The sequence below is a fragment of the Mastacembelus armatus genome, chromosome 12, assembly GCF_900324485.2.
Source record: "Mastacembelus armatus chromosome 12, fMasArm1.2, whole genome shotgun sequence".
Taxonomy (NCBI): domain Eukaryota; kingdom Metazoa; phylum Chordata; class Actinopteri; order Synbranchiformes; family Mastacembelidae; genus Mastacembelus; species Mastacembelus armatus.
The window spans coordinates 11723600-11745836 of NC_046644.1; the positions used below are offsets into that span (position 1 = coordinate 11723600).

At 39.9% G+C, this 22237-nt stretch overlaps 1 protein-coding gene across 3 annotated transcripts; it reads left to right on the plus strand.

The window, feature by feature from the left end:
- The first annotated feature begins 653 nt into the window (after nt 1–653).
- lrrc75bb (leucine rich repeat containing 75Bb) lies at nt 654–20311 on the plus strand. Of its 3 annotated transcripts, none has more exons than XM_026297130.1 (5): nt 654–885; nt 959–1288; nt 6089–6217; nt 8506–8618; nt 17989–20311. In XM_026297130.1, exons 2-5 carry the CDS (start codon nt 998–1000, stop codon nt 18602–18604), a joined length of 1149 nt encoding a protein of 382 aa, XP_026152915.1. In that variant the 5' UTR covers nt 654–885; nt 959–997; the 3' UTR covers nt 18605–20311. The 3 variants fall into 3 exon arrangements, with proteins under 3 accessions (XP_026152915.1, XP_026152916.1, XP_026152913.1); XM_026297131.1 differs by having other exon boundaries at nt 993–1288; XM_026297128.1 differs by having other exon boundaries at nt 654–1288.
- Nucleotides 20312–22237: the final 1926 nt, after the last annotated feature.

Below are 22237 nucleotides of genomic sequence, written 5' to 3' on the forward strand. Positions count from 1 at the left end.
TAGGTGTTGACAGCCCCATCTCACTTCTCGCTTCTCAAGAGTGATGTAGTTTAGTGCTTGAAAAAAGGGTAGAAACGTCATTTCACTGGGAAGATTGTCTCACTGAAGCCCCCTGCTGTCAGTGTCCTTTGCCTGGAGCAGAGTTTTACAGTTCTGCCTTTTTGTTTTGGTTTCATAACTTCATAACTGTCATAGATGCTGTACAAAAGGCAGCTTCCAGTCTAAAGCTGGAGTTAGCCGAGTGGTAAATAAGAGTAACATATGAGGAAATATTGCAATCCAGTAGAATAGTGTGTCACATTAGGGCACAGAATAACAACAGAAGGGATGTAAATAATAGACTCTCAGTGAGGCTGCTGATATAGCTGAGAGACACCTCACTCTGTTCCGTTCTGGGTTTTTAATGGGTTTGGTTATTTCAGCGTTATTATTCATCAGCAAACTGGACATCCCATGGGTGTGTTGTCTGCTCTCCCCAAATCTGCAAATCAGCACCTATAAAACATGCATGATATAAATTACCTATGGGCTTTCACACATTTCACACAAACACATATCCCCATGCATCCATCAAAGCTGTCTATTGATTGAGACTGTAGTCCATAATAACCCAGGATTAAACCGGTCTACTTTTACTGAGTGTCCTGGGGTCCAGTGAGAAAACTAAATTGAGGACACGTTCCTGCGTGTCTCTCACTCGGACTGTGCTGAGAATCACGATCTGATTGGCTGAGGAGCGCACAGCTCTGAGTAAAGCAAAGGATGCCAGTGTGTTCCGCCAGTGCATGGACGGATACAGGCAGAAGACGACGGCTCATTATTAGGCTGATGCTTTCCAGTTCGGAGTAGCCTTGAAACTTTGCCACCCCGTTTTCCTCAGGGCAGGTATATTTCTGCACACCTCGCTGTAAGTTAAGTGTGATGTTTTGGCTGCATGTTGTAAAATCCCTCTCACCAGCACCATCACCGCCTCCACCGACACATCCTCTCAGGAGTGATGGGTTCTAAGTTGACCAGACAGAGAAGTCTCGATTTTGAAAGCAAATTGCCCAAGAGAAGACGGCAGAGACATGACATCCCCGGAGAGAGCGAGAGAAGTGGCGGCAGAAGTGGTGGAGGCTTCTTGTTTACCTCCTTGATGCTCAAGTCCGACAAGCTCCCAGGGATGCTGCGCAAAACCAACCACAGCCCATATGTAAGACGGGTGGCTTGGATCCGGGAAATCCAGAGGCTTCTCCGGGAGCAGAAGATGGAGCAAGCGATCGAAGTGCTCAAAGTGCTCAGAAAGGTAAAGGACATGCCTTATTATTGGATCATCAGTGGTTTGTACTTGATTGTTTCCATCCTGAAAACTTTATTATTGAGGGACAAAACGTGATTTAATTGGGATTTGTTTATCAACAAGTGAGCAAAAAGTTTGCTTACATCCATGAGTTAAAAGCCATATAGAGAATTTTATAATTATTGAGACACTATAAAAGTGAATGCATTAATGTAAGTCTGCAAATATGTGTATAATAGCACCACAGTCTTTGTCTTGGCAAAAGCCCAGAGCCATAATGTTCACAGTCATTAGAGGAAATACCATCAGTAACAGGCACATGCATCTGCAGGGCTCAGTCATTTGTACGAGGTAAAGCGATTAAATCATCTTCTATTTGCACCTTCACCTACATGTTTGCAATAAAATGAAGCCCAGCTGACATTAAGGACGTACCAAAGATGCTGTACTGAGCTGATAATGAGGGTGAGACACTGGTCTAAATCACCCACCTGTTTTGTCTGAAAGGCAGTGGTTCTGCAGTCAGCTAATTCATGTTGTGAATATTCAATCTGCTCCAAAAGACACAAAACACTGGGTGCATTTTATGTTGTTTTATTTTTCTATTCTGTTCTTTCAATATTTTCAACTGTTTTAAATATACATCAGAGAGAATATTAGTTATACAAATCCACATTTAAAGGAGAAGTTTATTCAGACTCAAGTGTCATATTGTTAAATAGCTTGAATCAGGCCCTGTTGCACAGCATCGTGCAGACATCATAGATCCACGTTATAGCTAAGGTTTATCTTTTTTGTCTTATCTGTTCCACATTCCCATATCACACATCCTTTGGACTAGCCCTCACCTTCTGAAGTCTTATCCAAATGCGAGAGTAGAGGGGAAAAGTAGTTTTTGAGCTCAGCTTGAGCTTTATACTGCCTTCTGGTGCATTTGCATTGATCAAAGGAGAACAGTTTGGAAGTTCAGACAAAAGCGGTTCGGATCAAGTGGGGCCCCCTGTCATGAAAACTCCCTGCCCATCTGTACGGTGCAGCTGAATAAATTATACAGATGTGTGCAGATTAAAGCAGGAAACAATGCCGATGAGAAGCCTGATTTGTAGATATACTTTCTAGTCTGCTCTAAAACCATTAACCGAGGATCTAGTAATGAGGTGTGGATGAATTTACACTTCTGTGCAAGAGTTATTTTCATATTTACGTGCAGCAGGTCTATGACTCATGCACAGCTTTCTTTAGGGCTTCAGTGTGTCTGTCCATATTTATGACAGCAGGCTTGCAGTCAGTTGTAACATATAAAATAAAAGATTTTAAAGATCAGCATGTTGATTTGTTAGTCATGAGCAGTGGCAGCTTTCTCCGTAGCTCGACGTTTAAACTGCTCGTGAAGTACGACCGCTCTCTCCATCACTAGCTGAGGTGAACACAGAGCACCTCTGCCAATGTATGTTGTCGGGGACCAAAGCCAAGTGTCTTACTAATAATACATCAAAACTGAGAAGAGCTGGCAGTAGATCTTCTGATGTTGTTCAGCTGTTCCTATCAGGGACGGATGGGTTTGGCAATAATCACCTTGAGATGATGGATGCTGGAACATGTTCCTTTCACATAGAGGAAGTCATTACAAAGGGGAACCAATAACACCAGCCCCCACAGTGTATCTCCCTTGCAGATCTTCCTTCTGGGCCATTAAGTTAATTAGTTTGGGATCTTCTAGATATTCATTAGTAAATGAGTAATCAGCAAATACTCATATCAATTATGCACTAAAACATGCACACAGTTGCTAATATGCAGCGACGAATAAGACACTCATTAAAGTGCTCTCTGGTGTGTATGCAGTCTAAAGTTAGCTGTTATGGCACATTGATGTTATTCAACTTCAAATAGAGTTTTGAAAAACTACTTGTCAAATTTTGGTACCTTTGTGATTACATGTTCATCCATTAGATCTAGGGCAAGGGATTGGGGTTTGGAAACAAAAGAATGAAGTTTTTGTGTATGTGTGATTTTGTGACATTATAGAAATAAAAAACCAAAATGTCTATATGTGCCCTGATATTGTTATTGATGATGTTAACATATTAATTAAGGGCACATTGCGGCCCTTTCTCTTTTCCCACGTTTCCTATTGGTCTTTCTGTGTCGAATAAAGATAGAATGCCCAATAAAAAATAAATGCTTGACACAGACTCACACTAATGAAACAGCTTGACATTTGGGAAATACACCTAGTTTTCTTGCAGACTTAGATGAGAAAATCAATACCACTCTCGTGTCTGTATGCTAAATAGGCTTCAGTCAGCAGCTTGTTATCTTAGTTTAGCACGAAGACAAGAAACAGCCAGGCTGTGTCCACAAATGTGCCTACTAGCACTTTTAAAGCTCACTAGTTTGCAGGTTATGTTTTATATTTGTGAGCGTGGTATCAATCTTGTTATCTGACTTGCAGCAAGAAAAGCCAGTTTCTCTAAAAACAGTCCTCACAAACTGATGATTTAAAAATGTGAGAACGTATACACAAACTATAAATATATAACATTTTGGGGACTAAGTGCATGTGGCCTGTAGCTACAGCAGAAATATCAGATAAATATGATAAAAAATTCATGAACTGGAGTTAAAGTGTTCATTTGAAAGTCAATGAGTGAACACTGGAGACTTACTTTGATTTATTTCAAATTGAAAATTGAATCAAATATAGAAAGTTCTCCTTTATCCGAGGGACAGATTACACACTGCAGTAATATTAATGGAAATGTGAGCAAAATGCCCTTTTCAAGTACGGTATACTCAGTGTACATTAGGGCGTACAGGAAGAAGCTATTCGTCATATGTCCTGTCTCATCTGATTATGTTGAAATATTGACCTTGTCCTACTTGTCAAAGCACGGATGCCACTGGCTGAGCATTTGTGGCTCTGAAACCTCACAAATGCAGTTTTAGCGCTTCATACTTCACACTCTCATACCTTGGGTTTTGATATGATTACGTAAGGGTCACAACATTTTGTCAATCCACTAACAACTATTTAATCCTTCAAACCAAGTAAACAAAAAGAAGTAAAAACATGTGGAATTGGAAAGTCCCTCACCTGACAGCCGTGAAACATTTCATGCACTGAAGCAGAAAGCTGTGGGACTGGATTTGTCGCACTCTGCAATATACTTAATTGGATTCTAATAAACTGCATGCGTGGGATGATCTTCTGCGATTTGAAGCTCATCGCTTTATTCAGACTTTTTGTGAGGAGGCATCAGATTGGATATGCAGCTTTCACGAGGACATTTGTAGTGGGATCCGAAGTCACGCAGGCATCCTGTCAGTAACAAATAGGAAAACATTTCATGCTGAGGAGTCAGTCAAATTAATCCATGGGATCAGATCTCTGGGTGCATATAAAAATGTGGTTCATTTCAGCTTTGAATCCCCCACAAAGCTGCACAAAAACAGTCATATCTGTACATGCTGCAGCTGTGCTACATGGTTAAAACACATCATCATCATAAAATAATCCTCAATTTCCTGTGTGTTTCCATTTTTGGACACATATGCTGTCCGCAGTTTGCACTAAATGAGGTTTATGGAAGGGAGAGATGGTCCTGAGGATGGCCCAGCGTCAGGGAATCCCACATAGCCCTGCTGTAATAAATCAACTCAAAAGCTGGAGGAGGAGAAAATGCTGATGGGAGTTTTCCTCTTTGCTTCCACTGTGCCCTGAAGTGTTAGAGCTGTCAGCACATATAGAGCATATTTTACACAGCTACAACCACCAGCCAGCGATTTGAAAAGCTTTTTCATCTCACATAGAGCCGACAGTATTTACTGTTCAGGTCCAGCAGCTTTCGTAGAGTTTTACACGACACGTAACACTCACGGTGGTAAACAAGCGAACGGCGGCACATTGAAACACAAAGAATTTTTCTTCTCGTCATACACACTGATACGACAGCACGTACAAGCAGAGGAAATCATACTTTAACATTTGATATGAATTATTTAAAAATCATGAAGTTTCGTGTTCTAAAAAGAGGAGCTGTCTTTGGACTACTTTTATCTTCTTATCATTTTATTTCATCTGCTCAGTTTTATATCCTCCCTGCTGTTTGTTGCTTTTGGACCTTGTTAGATTTCTGTGTGTGTGTGTGTGTGTGCGCGCGCGCGCGTGTGCACGCGCGTGTGTGTCTGTGTGTGGATGCCACATGCTGGTGGGGTCATTTGATGTGTTAGAGAGTTCCATGTCAAACACTGGCTGAACAGGGCTGCCCTACATGAAAATGCGACTTCAATATATTTACATTGCAAATGGGAACAGCCTGATACAAATATCATCAACCCCTGGGGATGTGTCCTGGTTCCTGGTTTTATTAAACAGCATTACAACTAACACAACATTGTGCATATTTACTCCTGGTGACTAAAAGTAGAACATGGAAGGATATTTAAGTATTTCCCTCATATGGTTTAGAGTTGTGCTTTGTGAAAATGATAGAAAGTCTCGGGAGAAATGGTACAAGTGAAACCTGCAAATGAGAAAAGTGGAACCAGATGGCGTTTGAGTCTCTTCGCTAGATATTTAAACTGTAATATCAGAAAAACGACTTCATCGCTTTTGTCTTAACTTCGTCTTATCTTTAATCCCAGCATTCCTCACACATGAGTACACACGTATAAATATATAAATATATATAATCCTGTGTGGTTTAGCCATGGGTACTTTAATCAAATGGATTTCAGAATTTTTAAAGTATACATAGATTTAGTAAGAGATGGATCACTTTCCTTTGTCTCCTCTTCATTCAGGATTTGGGGCTCCAAGGAACGTCACTCAATGACATTTTATACAAGAACGCAGCTTTTCTCAACCTGGTGGACCCCATTTCTCATGAGCTGCTGCTCAGCCTGGCCCGAGACCTGCAGTGTCCAAAAAGGGTATGAATCCAGAATGATCCCATTTGTTTTACTCTCACGTTCATTCACAGGAACTACAAAACAACAGCTCCTTGTTCACAACATATTTCACACCAATTAATGGAACAACTGTAGATCAAAACAGAGGCGAGCTGCAACATGTCCACATTTATTAGCCACACATAAGAGCATGTGTCATATTTGTTGTCATGCACAACCACAATAAATTGTCAGATTGCTTTGTACAAGCACAACTGCAGAAGCTGACAAGCCTGAAAAATGATGTTTTAGGTGTGTAGCCATAAACAGAATGGATCACTATGGGTGTCTTTAATTTGAATGTGTTCAGTATTAGATGACATAATGACTTTTATTGTGAAAGGATCCTACAGGGGCCAATGAAGATTAATAACAAACTAAAATATTCCAGTTGATTTTACATTTTGTGGATTGATCATATAGCTTTTGAAAAGAAGTATTTCAGTTTGAGAATATCTTTTACAGATAATAGAGATTTTCAGACTGTTGTAGCCATATTAGGCTTTATTTTTTAAAATGTACAATTATCATTCACATTTAAAAACCTGCAGATCAAAATGACAACAATTCCTAATTCCCAGCTGTGTAGATAGATACCTGCATATTGTATGTTGGAGGTAGAGAGGGATGACTGTAATGGCACTGTGTGGTGAACCATCCCTCTGCTCTTTCAGCACAGTGGTAAATGGGCAGCACCTGTCCTCAGGGTCCTACAGGTGTGTAGGCTTATCTGCCTTTGGTTGCTTGTTGTCAGGTGTGGGCTGGAGCTCAGTGGTCATTGTGCTGAGGGAAGCAATTCAAATATAGGTTTGTTGTGTTCCAGACTATAGACACTGATTACTGTTTAAAAGGGAGTCTGTGAAAATAATTAAGGGAGAAGAACGGGTGTCAGAAAAACATTTTTGTTTGTCACAGGTAGTCTGACTATTTTGGAAGAGAGGAGGTGGGGCTTACTAAAAAACGCTTATTTTTCATAGTTTAAACAAATAGTTTATTTATTAATGCATATGACTCAGAAATGTTTAAAATCAGATTTATTAAGGACTGGTCCATAAAGCTATACATTTTGAATCATCTAGCAGTCAGCTCATCCATTTGTTGCATGGCATACAAATCAGACATATTAAAATTCAAATTACATTTCAAACTCAGGTATGAGGGGGAAGATGTTACAGAGGTACTTCAGAGTGGCTGTAAAACAGAGACCCAGCAGACATCACAGTTATCTGCAGTCTGCAGTTATGGGTTTTAGGAAAAAATGGGTTGCCTTAGGGTAAAGTCACTCTGGTCTATTTGTTTTTACCTTCAAAGTTCAGGTGATAATCACCTGTATGACAGTCTAACCTCACCTCTGTTTGTTTAGTGGAGGAAAGCCTGAGAGGACTGGAGGGAAAGTGAGGAGCTGGCAGCGATGCTCTCCTGACTGGCTGGCGACCCATGGCAGGATACTGTGTCTGACGTGACAAGGGTGCAAATAGGCATTGTGCTGGATTTAAGGCCTGGCAGCTGCTTCTGTGGCCACAATTTTCCAGCACACTGACATTTACTTAGATGATATATTCAAGGACATATTCAGGTCTATATAAATACATCATTTGTGAGCACTTTGGATCTCATAGTCATCAGTTTCAGACAGTTAATTTGATGTTTGCCTTGTTTCGATGCACTCAAGTTTACAGACACAATGATAAATCTCTAACTGGATGCTTACTGGGTCACAGTACAGCACATTTAGGGACTTTGTTGATTCCTCCAGACCACAGAGTGACATATTTTGTGCATGATTGTTAATCAGTATGCACTGCTGCAACATGTTCAGTCATCCAAGCGGCTGAAACAGCAGCACCGAATGTATAAGGCATGTTTGTTTGCCGACCAAGAAAAGAAGTGGCAGCAGGAATGGTTAATCGCCTTAAGGTAAATTGCCCCTGTCTTTTTTTTCTCTCTCGCCACATTGCCTCTTTGTTGTTGTCGTGTTGTACCATTAATTAGATTTAGCCTGCTCAGCACAACCCATTCCATTTAAAGTCTTCGACGGAGGAGGGAGAGAGGAAAGAGGAGGAGGAGACACGGAGGAAGGGAAACTAAATTAATGAAGCAGCTGAGGACAACAAAGAAACATTTTGTTACCAAGTGAAACTCAGTGTATCTGTAGTTTGCAGGAATAAATATATGAAGCCCAAATTTATGCATGACTTTTACTTATATTTAACCCTTTGAAGGTGTTTTGTCATATTTGTTGCCCATCATTCCTTCTGTGTGCATCTTAGGAGACCGACTCCCTGAAGTCCACCAACAAGATCTGCCGCCAGCTGATTTACCACCTGACCCCTCACTCCAAGTGGACAAGACAGAGCGTTCCCAGGAGGAAGTCTCAGGCCTGGTGAGTGTGTCCTCACTATTGTGCTATCACTCTTCAGATAAACAGTCCCCATCACAGCAAACCAGTCCTCACCACAAGGATGAGGAGAAAACTGTTTTAAAGATTTTTAAAGGTTAAAACTGTTAAATTAATCACAAAATGACATTTAGTCAGGTTTTCTGATGTTTTATTCTACGGTAACTATTTCTTTTTCTTAAGAGTAAGATATCTTTGAAGTGGAAAACAACTCAATGCCAACAATTCAGAATAATTTCCTTTTTGTTTTTCAACATATCACTAATTCCATGTATTTACAATAATATTTGAGCATCATAATAGTGAAGTGTAGTGAATACCTGAGGTTATTACTGCTCAAAAACAACTTAGTTAGGGTTAGGGACAGATTGTATGGGTTAGGGAAATATTTCATTAGGGTTGGAAGACCTCAATTGTAATAATTACAATAATAAATTTTGGTTGGAAAGAGTCAAATGCAGTGTTTTGGTGTTTCATGTAGCCTCGACCTCTAAAGTCCTTGTCAATATAATACCATCACCTGCCTTCCTCCAGTGAGCCAGTCATTATTCCTATGTTTGCTAAAGGGCCTTTGAAACATGAATGTCATTTCGAGGCACTGACTTGAATAATTCTGTTGTTGTTTTTTCAAAGAATGGGATCTGAATTCAACCTTTCTGCAAGTAGAAACACATCATAAGCTCAGTCATATTTATATCCACCATTTGTTAATTATTGGTGAAATAAATCATGTTTTAAAAAAATAGCTTTGGTTTTTGTCCTTTATATTTGAGAACCAGTTCAGGTTTGATATCAAGTCTTAGTAGGATCTCACACTTACATCTCAGCAGCAACAGCCATTTCCCACCTGTTATTATTGTGGCAAAAAACTCTCAAACCAGATTCAGAAACGGGTACATTTGTGGAGACAATATAAAAGAAACATCAGTAATGATAATCATGAGGCTCCCTCTCCCTGAGCAATTAACCCAGACTGAAAGATTTTTTGACAGCTCGAGTTGACTCCCGTGCCCAGTCTCTTGGTTCTAATGTTTCCAAATAACACTCAACAAAACAACAAGGCAGACTCTCCCAGTGTGCTCATTAGCCAGCTCTGTCTCTCTCACAGCCTCCACTGCAACCATCCAGACAGCAGCGCTTCACTGTGGGATTCAAACCAGCCTGTTCCTTTCCTCTGTGACTACTACACTCACTAAACGTGTAGAAATGAATGTCTTTGGATCAAATGAAGGATTAGAATACAGTTTACATCGTTTCAAATGCTTCACTATTATTGATTTTTTTCAGTGTAACCCAGTCTTCCCTTTCTCCAAGTCTCCTCCTCCCCTCACCTCACCTTTTTTCCCAGCCCTTAGATTTCTCCTATTTTAAAATCCCTTCCTTGCATTGATTTTCTTCCTCTCCTCCTTTCCTGTGGGATCTTTCTCTCCTTCTTGTGAGAGTCCATTTTGTTCAACTGTTGCCACACAGAGCGGTTCCGCAGTTTGAGCTGAGGCTCTGGGGAAACGCTCTGTCAGATGTAGAGAAAAGAGGGGGAGGCAGAATCTCTACAACGATGCAGATTTCAAGTCATGTATTTTCCTCTTTCTCTACGCGTGGCTCCAAATTGATCGAGAATTTGATCTCTTCATATTTAGGAACGAGAAAGCATTAGCTACGATATAACCTCTATTGCATCCTTCCATTCTCATTTCTCCATGAACTGATATGGAAAAGTCTGTTTGATAATTTCAGAAATGTGCTGCAGCCTGCTCTGCAGCCACCCCTCAGATTGGATTTTTTTTTTTTCAAGGAATATATACAATTGGTCACAAATCTCTCAGAGATAACAAATCAAAACTGAAGCTCTATTACTCCAGTCTACTTTGGTTTTATAACACTATAGCTGCAAAACGAGTTACAGTGCATATTATCAAAGTAATCTCATTTTTTCTCTGCAGCCGTGTGCCACTTCTGAAAGTACAGTACTGAGTCCCCACAGGGGTTTTTAATGGTATTGTAATTGGTATTGAATTTCAGATTAATCAAACTCACATTTTTTATTACACTAAAATTGCCCTTCCAGCACATTGCAGTTCTATTTCACTGCTAGGCCTTACAGCAAGGCAATAATTGATGCAGGGCTCTTACAGCAGGTATTACAGGCATCTTCAGTATATTTGAAGAAATAATTCTTTAAGAAGAAGATTTTATGACTTTGGAAGGAAATCTATGTGCAGCATTTTTTGTCAGGGTTTAGTGAAGTGCTAATATTCAGTCGTGTCGGCTGATGTTAAAACTGGCTCATGGCAGCTGTTTAGGCAGGTGTCATCAGCTGTGGGTGAGCACTGAAAATTTAACCCCTGCTCAGACTGAAGTCCATTTCCTCAGCTGGCACAGTAAAGACTGTTCAAAAGTCACTGCACCACTTTTAGGATGATCAGGATGATTATGAACACTTTTTCATCTTTATTTCAACAGCTATATTTCTAGCCCTGATTCCTCAGTGGCTTTTTGGTGGCTAATCACCAGAGAAGAGCTCACTGGGATTCTCTCTCCGCTTTCTCCCTGCTCTGCTTCAGCTAATTTGTTCTAATCTTTAACGAAATCCCTTCTACCTTCCTACCCCGCTGTTATCATGAGCCCTTCTCCCTTACACGACTCTTCCAGGGCTATTGCAGTATTGTTAAAGCACTATATCTCTAACCTTGGCAGTCCATACCATTGTATTTGGTGGTGATCAGTGAATTTAAGCTTTTTACTCATACAAGGCCATTTTTCCAGCAATGTAATTTAATGTTTGTTTGAAAATTTGTATTTGTTATTATTATTATGGGTTTTCTCCAGGTAACTCCTTTTCTTCTCACAGTCCAAAGACATGCAGTTTAGGTTAATTGATGACTATTGATTTATGCAGTGTGAGTATTGCACTGCCACAGTAAAGGGTTAACTTTACCCAGTATCAGTGTTGTTTTGACCTGTTGTTATGTTTTATATCACCAATGGGTTACTGGGTTACCCCCTCTGCCTTTTATCCACAGGCACTGGGTAAAGTTACACTATTATTGTTTCTCTGAATCAATTTTTAACCCAGTGAGTTTTCCTGGCTCAAGGTATTTACTGTGGTTCAGTTTGTTCTTAGCTTGAGGCAGTGGGCCCCATAACACTAAGTCTCCACCCTTTATCTGATTACATGTCACGCAGCTGCTGTGCCGTGCCTGGAAACATGAGCTAGCTAATTTTCAATGTATTCACTGTACATGTGGCATCAGTATACCAGGTCATGTGTCGTCTGTTGTCTTTAACACAAACTATTTATGGAGCCAAGTCACTGCCCCCCCACCCTCCTACACTGGGTGCTGGAAGGCAGACAGGCTCTGACTCAGCGCGCATGACCTCAGACTAACCTACAAGGTCAGTCCCTACAAGGAAGGGTAAGAATCTGGCAACACAGGGGAAAAAATACACACTGACAGATATTCGAGTTGCTCCGGTCATATTTCCATTCAGAGATTGAATAATCCACAGGACTACACTCTGCACTCAGTCTATTCAATTCGCTTTAAAGTTGACCTCTACTTTTAATAGAGACTTAAAGATCCAGCCACCACCCTCGTCCATGAATAATTGAGGGCATCCCGCAGTAGAGAGTTAGATCCTGGAAGATGAGAGGGAGGAGGAAGAGATGCTCAGTATCCAGTGCTCCAGTTTTCAGGGCACAGGGCCAGAATGAAATAATTAGAGAGATTAAATATGTTGATCGGCAAACACAAGGTTGGAGATGTTTTTAATTTAATAGAAATTTTGAAGCATGAGGCACAGTGCCTTAAATAACATTTCAAGGCTTTTGTCGGTTCATTTTTTGTTTTGTTTTGGTTTATTTTTTAAGGAGTGAACTTTTCATTGAGTGTATTTTAACAGTAAATATAAGACAGGGCTACTGCTGCTGCTCGAGAGTAACAGAAACAAGGATTGTTGTGCTTTCGATGCTCTGTGCGTCTTGTTCCTTTGAGGCTGATGCATGATCAAGCCCCTCACTCTGTTCAGAGCCCTGCATTTTAATACTGGTTTCATAACTGTGCCTTGACATGGTGTAGCAGACACAGGCGCACTCCTCCATGATATCTAGTTATGTAATGCAAACTGTTTTCAATGTGTTTTGTCTCAGTATTCTTAAGCATCCAGTTTGTCACATCAAACGAAAGGGGAATTTATAGCACATCCATGGAGTACATTTTGCATTGTACATACTGCACAATTGCATTATGGTACATCCTCTACCAAGAGGCTTTATCATCATTGGCACAACAGTGCAAATCTAGTTTTATCTTTGGTTGGAAATCACATATTATTAATCAGTAATCAGTGTCATATCCATGTTTGGATGGTATTTTTGATGTTAACTGAGAGTAGTAGAGTTGTTGCCATGCAAAAAAGGATATTTTCTTGATTATGTTTAAGTTTATGTCATTGCTCTACCACTCACTTTAGTGTAAATTCTATTTTGCATTAAGAAAAATGTTGCTCCCGGTCCTGGTTGTGCTGTTGTCTCCCTCATCTATGCCTAAAGAGTTGTATAAATAACTGATTGTGTTCAGCGGACCACCCTGCTTCTGTTTAATGTCAGCATAGCTACTTTCAGGCAAAACTTCAACAGCTTCCAAGAACCAGCAGACTGATCTGAGATGTCAAAACAGTTCCCAACTCGAAGCATCTCCATTGACGACACAGTGGAGGAAGCCTTAATCAGCCCTTCCGCTAAATGTTTCACTGAAATTTAATCCAAATCCAAACGAGCTTTGAAGCTATTTTTTCCTTCCCAGAAAATCCATTTCCCCATGAAACTAGAGGACACTGGATAGTATATGCTATCACCACTTTCATGTTGTCTGGTACATTTTTTACAGAACCGTAGGATCAGTGTGACAGTTGCATAGTGGAGGAAACAGCAAATTTTACTAAATAAGGCCAAACTATCCTCAGCATTGAGTCACATATTTGATGCTATAGAAAACATTCAGCACCAAACACATAAATAAATTTGCAGTCTTTTACCAGATCACTTTTCAAGAATATGTTTGTACATTATACTTTTGTAGTTTCCTCCAAAGCAGAGCCAGATTTCCATATTGTCGTATAGATGCTTGGAGGCCAAAAAGCTCAGATCAGTGGAATAAATCAAGACCAACACATTGATGAAGCAGACATTGATCTGACTGATCCCAAGGCTCTGTGGAACAACATCCACAGTGTTTATATTTCATTTCCCCAAAATGAGGCAAGCGTCTCTTTGCATGCTCAGGAAATACATTTGAATGTGTATTAAAGATTTTTTCCTTGCTCCTGAGATAAACTGCCATTTCATAATGTTTCAGGGTCACACTTTGTAGTTTTTACATATGAACTACCAAACCAGCAAGAAAAATAATGCAAAATATAAGTAGAAAATATTAAGATATGAATATTTTATCACTCATTACTATCACTACATTGCACTATTACTGCATGTGAGACAATCACTGGTACTGCTTTCTAATAAGGTGTATTTTATAAATTATTAATAAGTTCTAAATATTTTAGTAATTGTTAATAAATGATTTGGTCATACTTTAATATTTTAACATTTAGCAATAGGCCAATCCATTAATATGAGCCTCTATTATGTTGCCATATAAATTTTCCTCTTGCTTTGACATAAACATTTTTTTCTGTTTTATAAATGGAGAAAAAGATTTTTTTTTTTTTTCAAATTAACTGATAATGAAGGTAAAAATATATATTAATATATCTGACACTCCAACCGTCTCTTAATGTTTATAAGAGTAAATTAATGGGAACATTTATTCTATGTGGGACAACAGACTACAAGTCTCTCCTGACATTTGATTTTACCTCTCTGTCTTGTCTGGGGCACTTATAGTAAAGCACAAAAAGACAAAGATGAAACAATCCAATATTATAGGTGGTAAATAATGATGTAAAAAAAACATGTATATATTTTTGTAAAAAGTTATTGCTGCTGCAGATGTGTAGTGTGTGCAGTTACGGCAGTGCCTCTGCAGCAGCGTCTGAGTGTGAGAAAATCTCTGGATCAACAGTAGCAATCTGAGAGCTAGATCAAGCCACTGTGGGTGTATTCAGTATCAACTCTGCAGTTTAAGTACAGATTGAAGTACAGTTTCTAACATTTCTAACATCATTAAAAAAAAACGCATCCTCTGCTTCTGATCTGACCTTTTCTGTAAGCTTGATGTCTCTGCCTGCACTCCTTTTCACCATCACAAACCCCAGATGGTTTATTTCCTACCAGTGGGGTTTACATAACTGTATATCAGCAAGGACCCTTGTTCAGTATGTAAAAGTTAACAACATCCCAGAGGAAAGACAGGCTATGAAAAGCAATTAGACAGTCTGCCTGAACCCACATTTAGACAGCCAATAGTTTGACACATGAGAGTCAGCTCTTATTAGATGCCTGTGCTGTTGTATCAGTTGCTCCTGAGGATGTCAATAAATGGATTTCCCTCCATTGTTTGCTTTACAATGAGTCCCGGTACAGGCAAGCTCTTGTTTCGGATCATGTTTATACGAAAAGACTACGCTTTGAAGTTGTTTGTGCCGGAGCTGGTTCATGAGGATATGTACCAGTGCCTACGAGTGTAGCAGCCACATCAGAGCGAGTGAGATCAGGCATTTTGTTGTTTATGGTGTTATCATTTCATGGTGATGGACTATAGTAGTGTACACTGTGGCTTTAGAAGTGCTAGCTGTGCCCCTGGGCCTGCGGCCAGCCGAGCTGGCTGTGGGTGAAGTCTGAAATTGCCTTTAGTCTGTCTCATTAAAAGCTCATTGGAGCCCACCCTCCCCCTGCACCACCCACTCAGCTACAGGATCTACTCTTACTGACATAGCTCTTCCCACACAATCCCAAGCATATTGGTGAGAGGGCAGAGCTCCAGCATAAGTAGGAAAACCCTACTATGATAAGTCCAAGAGAATAAAAGTTGATGCTCATAATCGTTTCATTACAGATAAGTGCACAATGGAACAATAAACCTTCACAGAAGTGACTGAGTGTGCCAAGAAGCTGCAGATGCAATCAGACCTTCCTGACATCTTAAGAAACTGCAGTTTAAAATTAAAAATCAAGCAAATAGACTAAATATTCACGGGGTTCAGCTTCTGTGTATGATGATTTGCTGCACTGTAAACTGAATATCTTTGGATTTTGGACAGTAAAGAGAAGAAAAAAATGAAAATAAACAAAATAAACATTATTTGTGTACCTGCTCTTTGACTAAACGATTCATTGATTCATTAAAAAGCAATGGACTGATTAACCATCAAACATAAATGTTACTTGCAGCTCTGTAATGTTAAACCAAAAAAGAATCAGGCACAGTAGCATTTTAACATGTAAGCTGATCTCAGTCCTTTAATCTTTGAAGAGTTATTGGAGGCTTCTTAATTTCATAATGTATGATACTCAAAAAAGAAAAATGAAAGGTGCTTGAGCAGATGAAATTCAGAACAAGTGAGACAGTGAAATTGCACAAAAGTTAAAAAAAAAGCAAGACCAAGAAATCGAAAGAGCAAAAAAGTGAGAGGCAGTGAGGATATGAAGGAGGGAGAGCTGAATTATAGCCTACTCCTGGAATCAATAATCCTGCGAATCACAGCCTCAGTGTGCTACACGTCTTTTTTTAACTGAGCAGAGAGAATGACAGATGTAAAGAGCACAGTCTGCCGATTTATGAGACTCCAGGGCAGACCAGAGAGCAGAAAGATGCAGGTGTGGTACTTGCTGTGTCTGAGAAAGCAGAGGGCCGGACCAACAGGACCAAGAGAGGATTAGCCTTAGGCCAGTTAAACAGAGCATTTCTTCCCCTTTTTGGCTGCTCTATTAAACAGTCTCCCATGGTTGCACCACATATTCATTTTTTTTGGCAGATGTCTTCATTTTTCAGCATTTGGAAATCTGAATGCTTGGAAAATGAACTGCAACAGGCTCTAACATTTCAGCATGTGGCTGCCTTATATTATTTACCCACATTCTGGTATAGAGAGAGCATTTTGTTTTGGCTTGCCCAGCAGTGGCAGAGTCAGTGAGAGATAGTTGTAGCAGTCCTTTCCCTTGGATTCACCTCAAACATAAAAGAGATGATTCTTTTCCTTTATTGCTGTTGTTTCTCACCTGTTTTTGTCTCCTTATAATGTGTTCATCCATCCACCATCTGCTGTTTTATCTCGCACAGTATTTCTACAAAACTTTGTCACCTTTGACATTTTGAGAATTTTATTTGCTTTCTTGAGCTGAGAGTCAGACGTGGAGAAGACTACGACTCTGACTTGTTTATGCTAAATATAAAGCTCCTGGCAGCAGTTGGCGAACATAGCATGAACATCTGGTATATGAGAAGGAATCAATCAGTCCAATACATTCTGGGGTTCCCTCATAAATTTACTGAAGTCCAAACACAGAAATTCTTGAATCCCACAAACTATCTCTACTCCCCCTGCACATTTCTGCCAAGGATGTTTGATGCTGCCAGTTTTTCCCAATACCCACTCGCATTATTGCAGCAAAATCTCCCTGCAGCCCAGGGACTGACGATCAAGTAAGTTCTATGCCCTGAGGACAAGTGCACATGAAATATATGAAAGGTTGTTTTTGCCTGAGAGGGTCCAAATGTATCAAACACCAACAATATCACATTTCACCAGCTTTTAGCGCTGTCATATGGCATAACCACACCTTCCTGATAGCATTAGGCTCGAATAGATTTGATAGTTCAGGCAGGGAATGAAACCCCAACTCTCTAGCTTGAAACTTGTCCCAGGAGTGAAACTACAAGGTGACACATTTGTAATTTGGCTGGACAGGTGTTTGTTCTGCTCGGTCTGTACTCCAATCATTAACTTATTAATTTATTGTCTTTAATGGTTGTTTTTGGAGAGATGTTTTTGGGGATGGTAAAAAAAATGACTCCGAAAACAGCTGGAGCCTTTAAGTGGACGACATTCAGCCCAGCACATAGACTTTGTTCAGAATGAGACACATTTAAATGCAAATTTTCTTCTTTACATTATTGATTGCTACACTCCCTACACTCTACTGGTGGATGCTGTTTCTTTTTTTGCGTGCTTTGCACTTCCCTCTGTGTTTGTGGGCAGTGTGGAACCCCATTACAGAGCATTTTAAATCAAATAAACTCAATATCATTATGCAAAGATCGTTTGTCTTTACACCCATTTGGAAAACGAACTGGCAGTGCTGAAGAATTAGCACGATTTTAATATTGCCTGCAACAGATGGCCATTTTGATCCACCTTGAAAACAAATGATAAAATTTGTTTTGTCTTTTCTCTCCAACAGTCTGAAGACCACCCTGAAGAAGAAACTGTCGGGTGATGTGATCAACCTGTCAGGCATCCCGCTGTCCGGCCGAGATGTCCACCGTGTGGCCTTCTACCTGCAGAGCAGCAGTGACGCGGTGTCGGCTGTGGACCTGAGCTTCACCGAGCTGCAGGACGAGAGTTTTCGGCTGCTGCTGCCCTACCTCAGCTGCATGCCAAAACTCAGCATATTAGCAGTCAATGGCAACCGCCTGACAGTATCCATCCTGAAAGACCTGACAGACACAGTAAAAGACCCTAGGAAGTTTCCCAGCCTGGCCTGGATAGACCTGGGCAATAATGCTGATATCTTTACCGTGCCGCAGCCACTCCTTGTGGCCCTGAGGCGCCGCTTCGGCTTACGCAGCAGCCTTCCTACCATTTATGAGTACAGTGAGGCTCAAGCATTTAGTAGCTACAACCCAAACATGGAGACCTCTGTGGAGGAACCCAGTCTGTACGAGGAAGGAGATGTAGAAGAAGATGATAGAGAGGAGGAGGAGGAGGAGGAGGAGGACAGGCTGGAGCTTCAAGCCTGGGGCTTTAGAGGAGAACACATGTCAAAAAATGTTCCACTGCACTTCTGTGGGAGGTGATCACCTAGAGCTGCTTTCTTGTGTTTCTTTGAGTGGCAGCCCCTTATATCTCTCTGTGTCAACTCACCCTAAGTCTAGCCTCCTGTGTTAGAAGGTGTCATTGTGGCATCAGTGCTTACAGTGACCCATACTTTTCTGAAAATAACTGTTGTGGGTCCCTGTGGATGCCCTGACCGCTGAAAGTCAGACAGCTCCGTGGATGTACAGAGTATATTTATATAGATTGATTTAACCTTTATTTATCTGGGAGAAGTTGAACTGTGCTGAGCAGCTTTGTCATTTTACATTGCTTCATGTTAAAATAGTTCTGTGCTTTCAGACCTTGAAGCTTCTCATCACTGCCCACTGGAGCAGCCTGGGGGTTAAGTGCCTTGCACACAGGCACCTCAGCAGCAGCTGACAGGGAAGGGGGGGGTGGGTCACTAATTTACACATTTATCAATCTGGCCTCTCTGATGACTTTGCCCTTGCTGCCCGATTTCTGTGAAAAATCTAAATAAGTGAAAGTAACAAAACACCCTATAGTTTATTTTCCTATTATGTCTTTGCTATGTGTTTTAGTCAGAACTCTGCAGGGAGATCATGTTCACAGAAAATATGCTTCCAGGTTTTCATTTACTGAGGAATAATTTTTAAATAAATGGCGAAGTGGTAAACAAACGGAGCATATTGAAACTGTGAGGACTGATGCTGATTCTCTTTGTATTGTACTGATGCTGCACCCGTATGGAGAAACGCCTCAACCTGATACTCACACACACACAACACGTACAGTGTTTGGGCGTGAGCTGCTGATGAACTGATTACTGCCTCAACGGGGCCTCATTAAGCCCCCTCAGTCACAGATGGCGAGCAGAGGATCTATTTTTTCTCACCAAATAGGACTAGCCCCAGATAATTTCGTCCACTGGTGGTTCATGAACGATTCTCTTTATGAATTAGATCAATAGCAACTCTGTTTTTCAAAGACGTACACAGAAATGACAATAAAACCAGTACAAACAGCTCTGCTTTTATCTTCTCCTCTGTGGTGCTACAGCGTGCACATAAATCCTTGTTGTGGTGTGGATTAACTGCAACAGTTTTGTTTTGATTGGTCTTTTTTATGTATGTAGGTGTCATCTTTTTGTAATGTTTTTAAAAGATGTTTACTGTAGCTCCACATCAGGTCACCCAGACAGAGGCATACTGTATACAGAAATATTCATTTTTCGATTCTACAGATTTGAACACTACATTACAAAAGCCCACACTTTATCCTGCCAACAGATGTTAATGTGGTCTGCTCTGTTTCCATGCTATTATTCAGGAAAATCTGTTTATTTGTGTTTACAGGGATATTAAAATAAAGGATGCTTGTTACATGTGTGTGTGGGTGTGTGTGTGTGTGTGTGTGTGTGTCTTTGAGGGCGTAATTAGAGAGTGTGTGCTTGTGTGTTGTGGACACGCAGAGGAAATTGCTACCTTTGATCGCTGAAATGAAATGTTTACTCATTTGCACTTTAAGTAAGATTGAATACCCAGGTTTTGTTTTGTTGTTGCTATAAAAACAACTCAGAGTCATCCACATTCTGAAATAAATATTTTAGTTCTTATATCTAATTATCTTGTCAGTTTGATAGATAAACCATCAACCTTCTTACAAATCACAATGATAATTAAACTAATTTGTAAATGTATTGAATTTCATCTTCATGGTTCATGAAATCAAGGCTAGCTTTTGAAGTAAAAGTGATGTTTGCTTGCTGTTGCTTCAAAAATAAACTGGATTTGAATCAAATTTGCCTTTTTGTGGATTTTCTTGGTTGGCAAGTATTAAGTAAAGGAGCATTTTAATTGGAAAAATCTGTTGTGTGACACTATCATTGATACAGAAATAGAAATACAGAAACACGGATGAGTTTACTGAAGGGAAATGCCCAATCATGTTTAATTGCTGCCCATTATGAAACTTTAAACAGAGGCTGAATCTGTTCTGTGGGACTGTGACTTATAAAGACAGTTTGGACTTGGTTTTACATTTTAAATCAACAAAGATGAGACTTGGGTTTACATTTTATATGAACAAAGATTATTTTGTTCTATATGTTCATTAGAGAGGGTCAGATAACACTGGGGTTGTTCAGCTGCTGGTTTCCATGTCAGCAGTATGGTGTGTGGAGGGAAACGATACCGTGTACGGACCTGTCAGAGATACAACAATACTTGTGCTGGCTCTGCCAGCAAGGCATTTTCAGGTTTGCAGGGAAAGAGCCTGAGGCCATCTTTCTTCCCTGTCCCGACTAAACGCAAGAGTGTCAGGTAACATAGGATCATGTTTTGGTTTGAACCTGATGCTGAACAACTGGCAGACATTTAGCTGTTCAAGTCTATCATGTCTGAACAGTTCGTCACACAGAAACAGCATCAGTGAGGAGTAACAACGCATAAATGGTCTTACAGTACAGCTAAGTACAGCTTTGAGGCACTTATTTGTAGTTTTATATTTGCATACTTTATTGTTTATATCTTGTTTCTCTAAATTATTTTTACAGATGAATAAAAACAACCATGTTTTAGCTTAATGACATAATTTCTATAAACAATATTTTCTATCCTCTAGGTGAAGTACAATAAAAACACAAAAAGCCCTAAAAGCTGAGAAACAAGGTCACCTATTAGAACTGAATGCATTACTAAAGTTTAAACATTAATGATGAGCTCTACATGGTCCTGCACCAGCAACAACATTAAAATGCTGCTTGCATGTTAACGACTTTGAAACTTTGAATGCACATTTTTACATGTACTGCATTATGTTATCATTGCTGAATTGTAATCTTGACATAACAAATTGTACATATATCATTATGAAATATAGTAAAGAGAATATGGTTGTCATTATTTCAAAGTGTTTGGTTTTCAGACGCAGTGCAAACCTTCGATTACTAAAGCAGAGTCATTATTCATTGCTCCTATTCCAAACCAGGGGATGTGAGCAGGAACAGGCCAGTGGTTAGTGCACACTGTGCTACAGTCGTGTAGGAGGCAGAGAGAATGTTTTTCATCCGTTTGTTATTGACCTCAGTCTGAAAAAAATTCTTGCAACATCCTTTCTTTAACGACCACAGCTCATTTGTTTATTATGCGGTCTATGCTGGCTTGTGATGCGAATGAGGTTCCTCACATATTTTAGTCACTGTTAGTGAAAGCACCTGCACCTCTGTATTTCGCTCTGAACTGTATATTTGTTCATTTTTTTGCAATGTGAAAATAAAAGTATCAAAAAATGTTTGATTTGTACACAAAGACACTATGCTAACACATTTTTATGGATATAATCATAAATACATGAGTAAACAAGAGCTAAGACTTACTAGATAGAATTAGGCTGCATTAATAAAAATTAAAAATGATAATGGAGGGAAAGAGCTCTAGAAAATTTTTTTTTTTTTTTTTTTTCCCTAAATTGAAACACTCAATAGTGTGCAAATTCTGATGACAAATTTCCCGTTTCCACAAATATGAATCCTATTGCAAACATACAATGGCCAGCAGATTGCTCTCTCTTGGAAAGCATACATGCTCCATCTAGTGGCTCTTCTTGGCTGCACAGAGCAGCTCTAGATACCAACTTCAAGCCAGACGTGTTGG

Bases quoted from the DNA above. Each gene is read 5' to 3' on its own strand.
- lrrc75bb (XM_026297128.1), top strand. From the start codon at position 998: ATGGGTTCTAAGTTGACCAGACAGAGAAGTCTCGATTTTGAAAGCAAA. The intron at 1,289-6,088 runs GTAAAGGACATG...CTCTTCATTCAG, and splicing joins TGCTCAAAGTGCTCAGAAAG to GATTTGGGGCTCCAAGGAAC. The intron at 6,218-8,505 runs GTATGAATCCAG...TGTGCATCTTAG, and splicing joins ACCTGCAGTGTCCAAAAAGG to GAGACCGACTCCCTGAAGTC.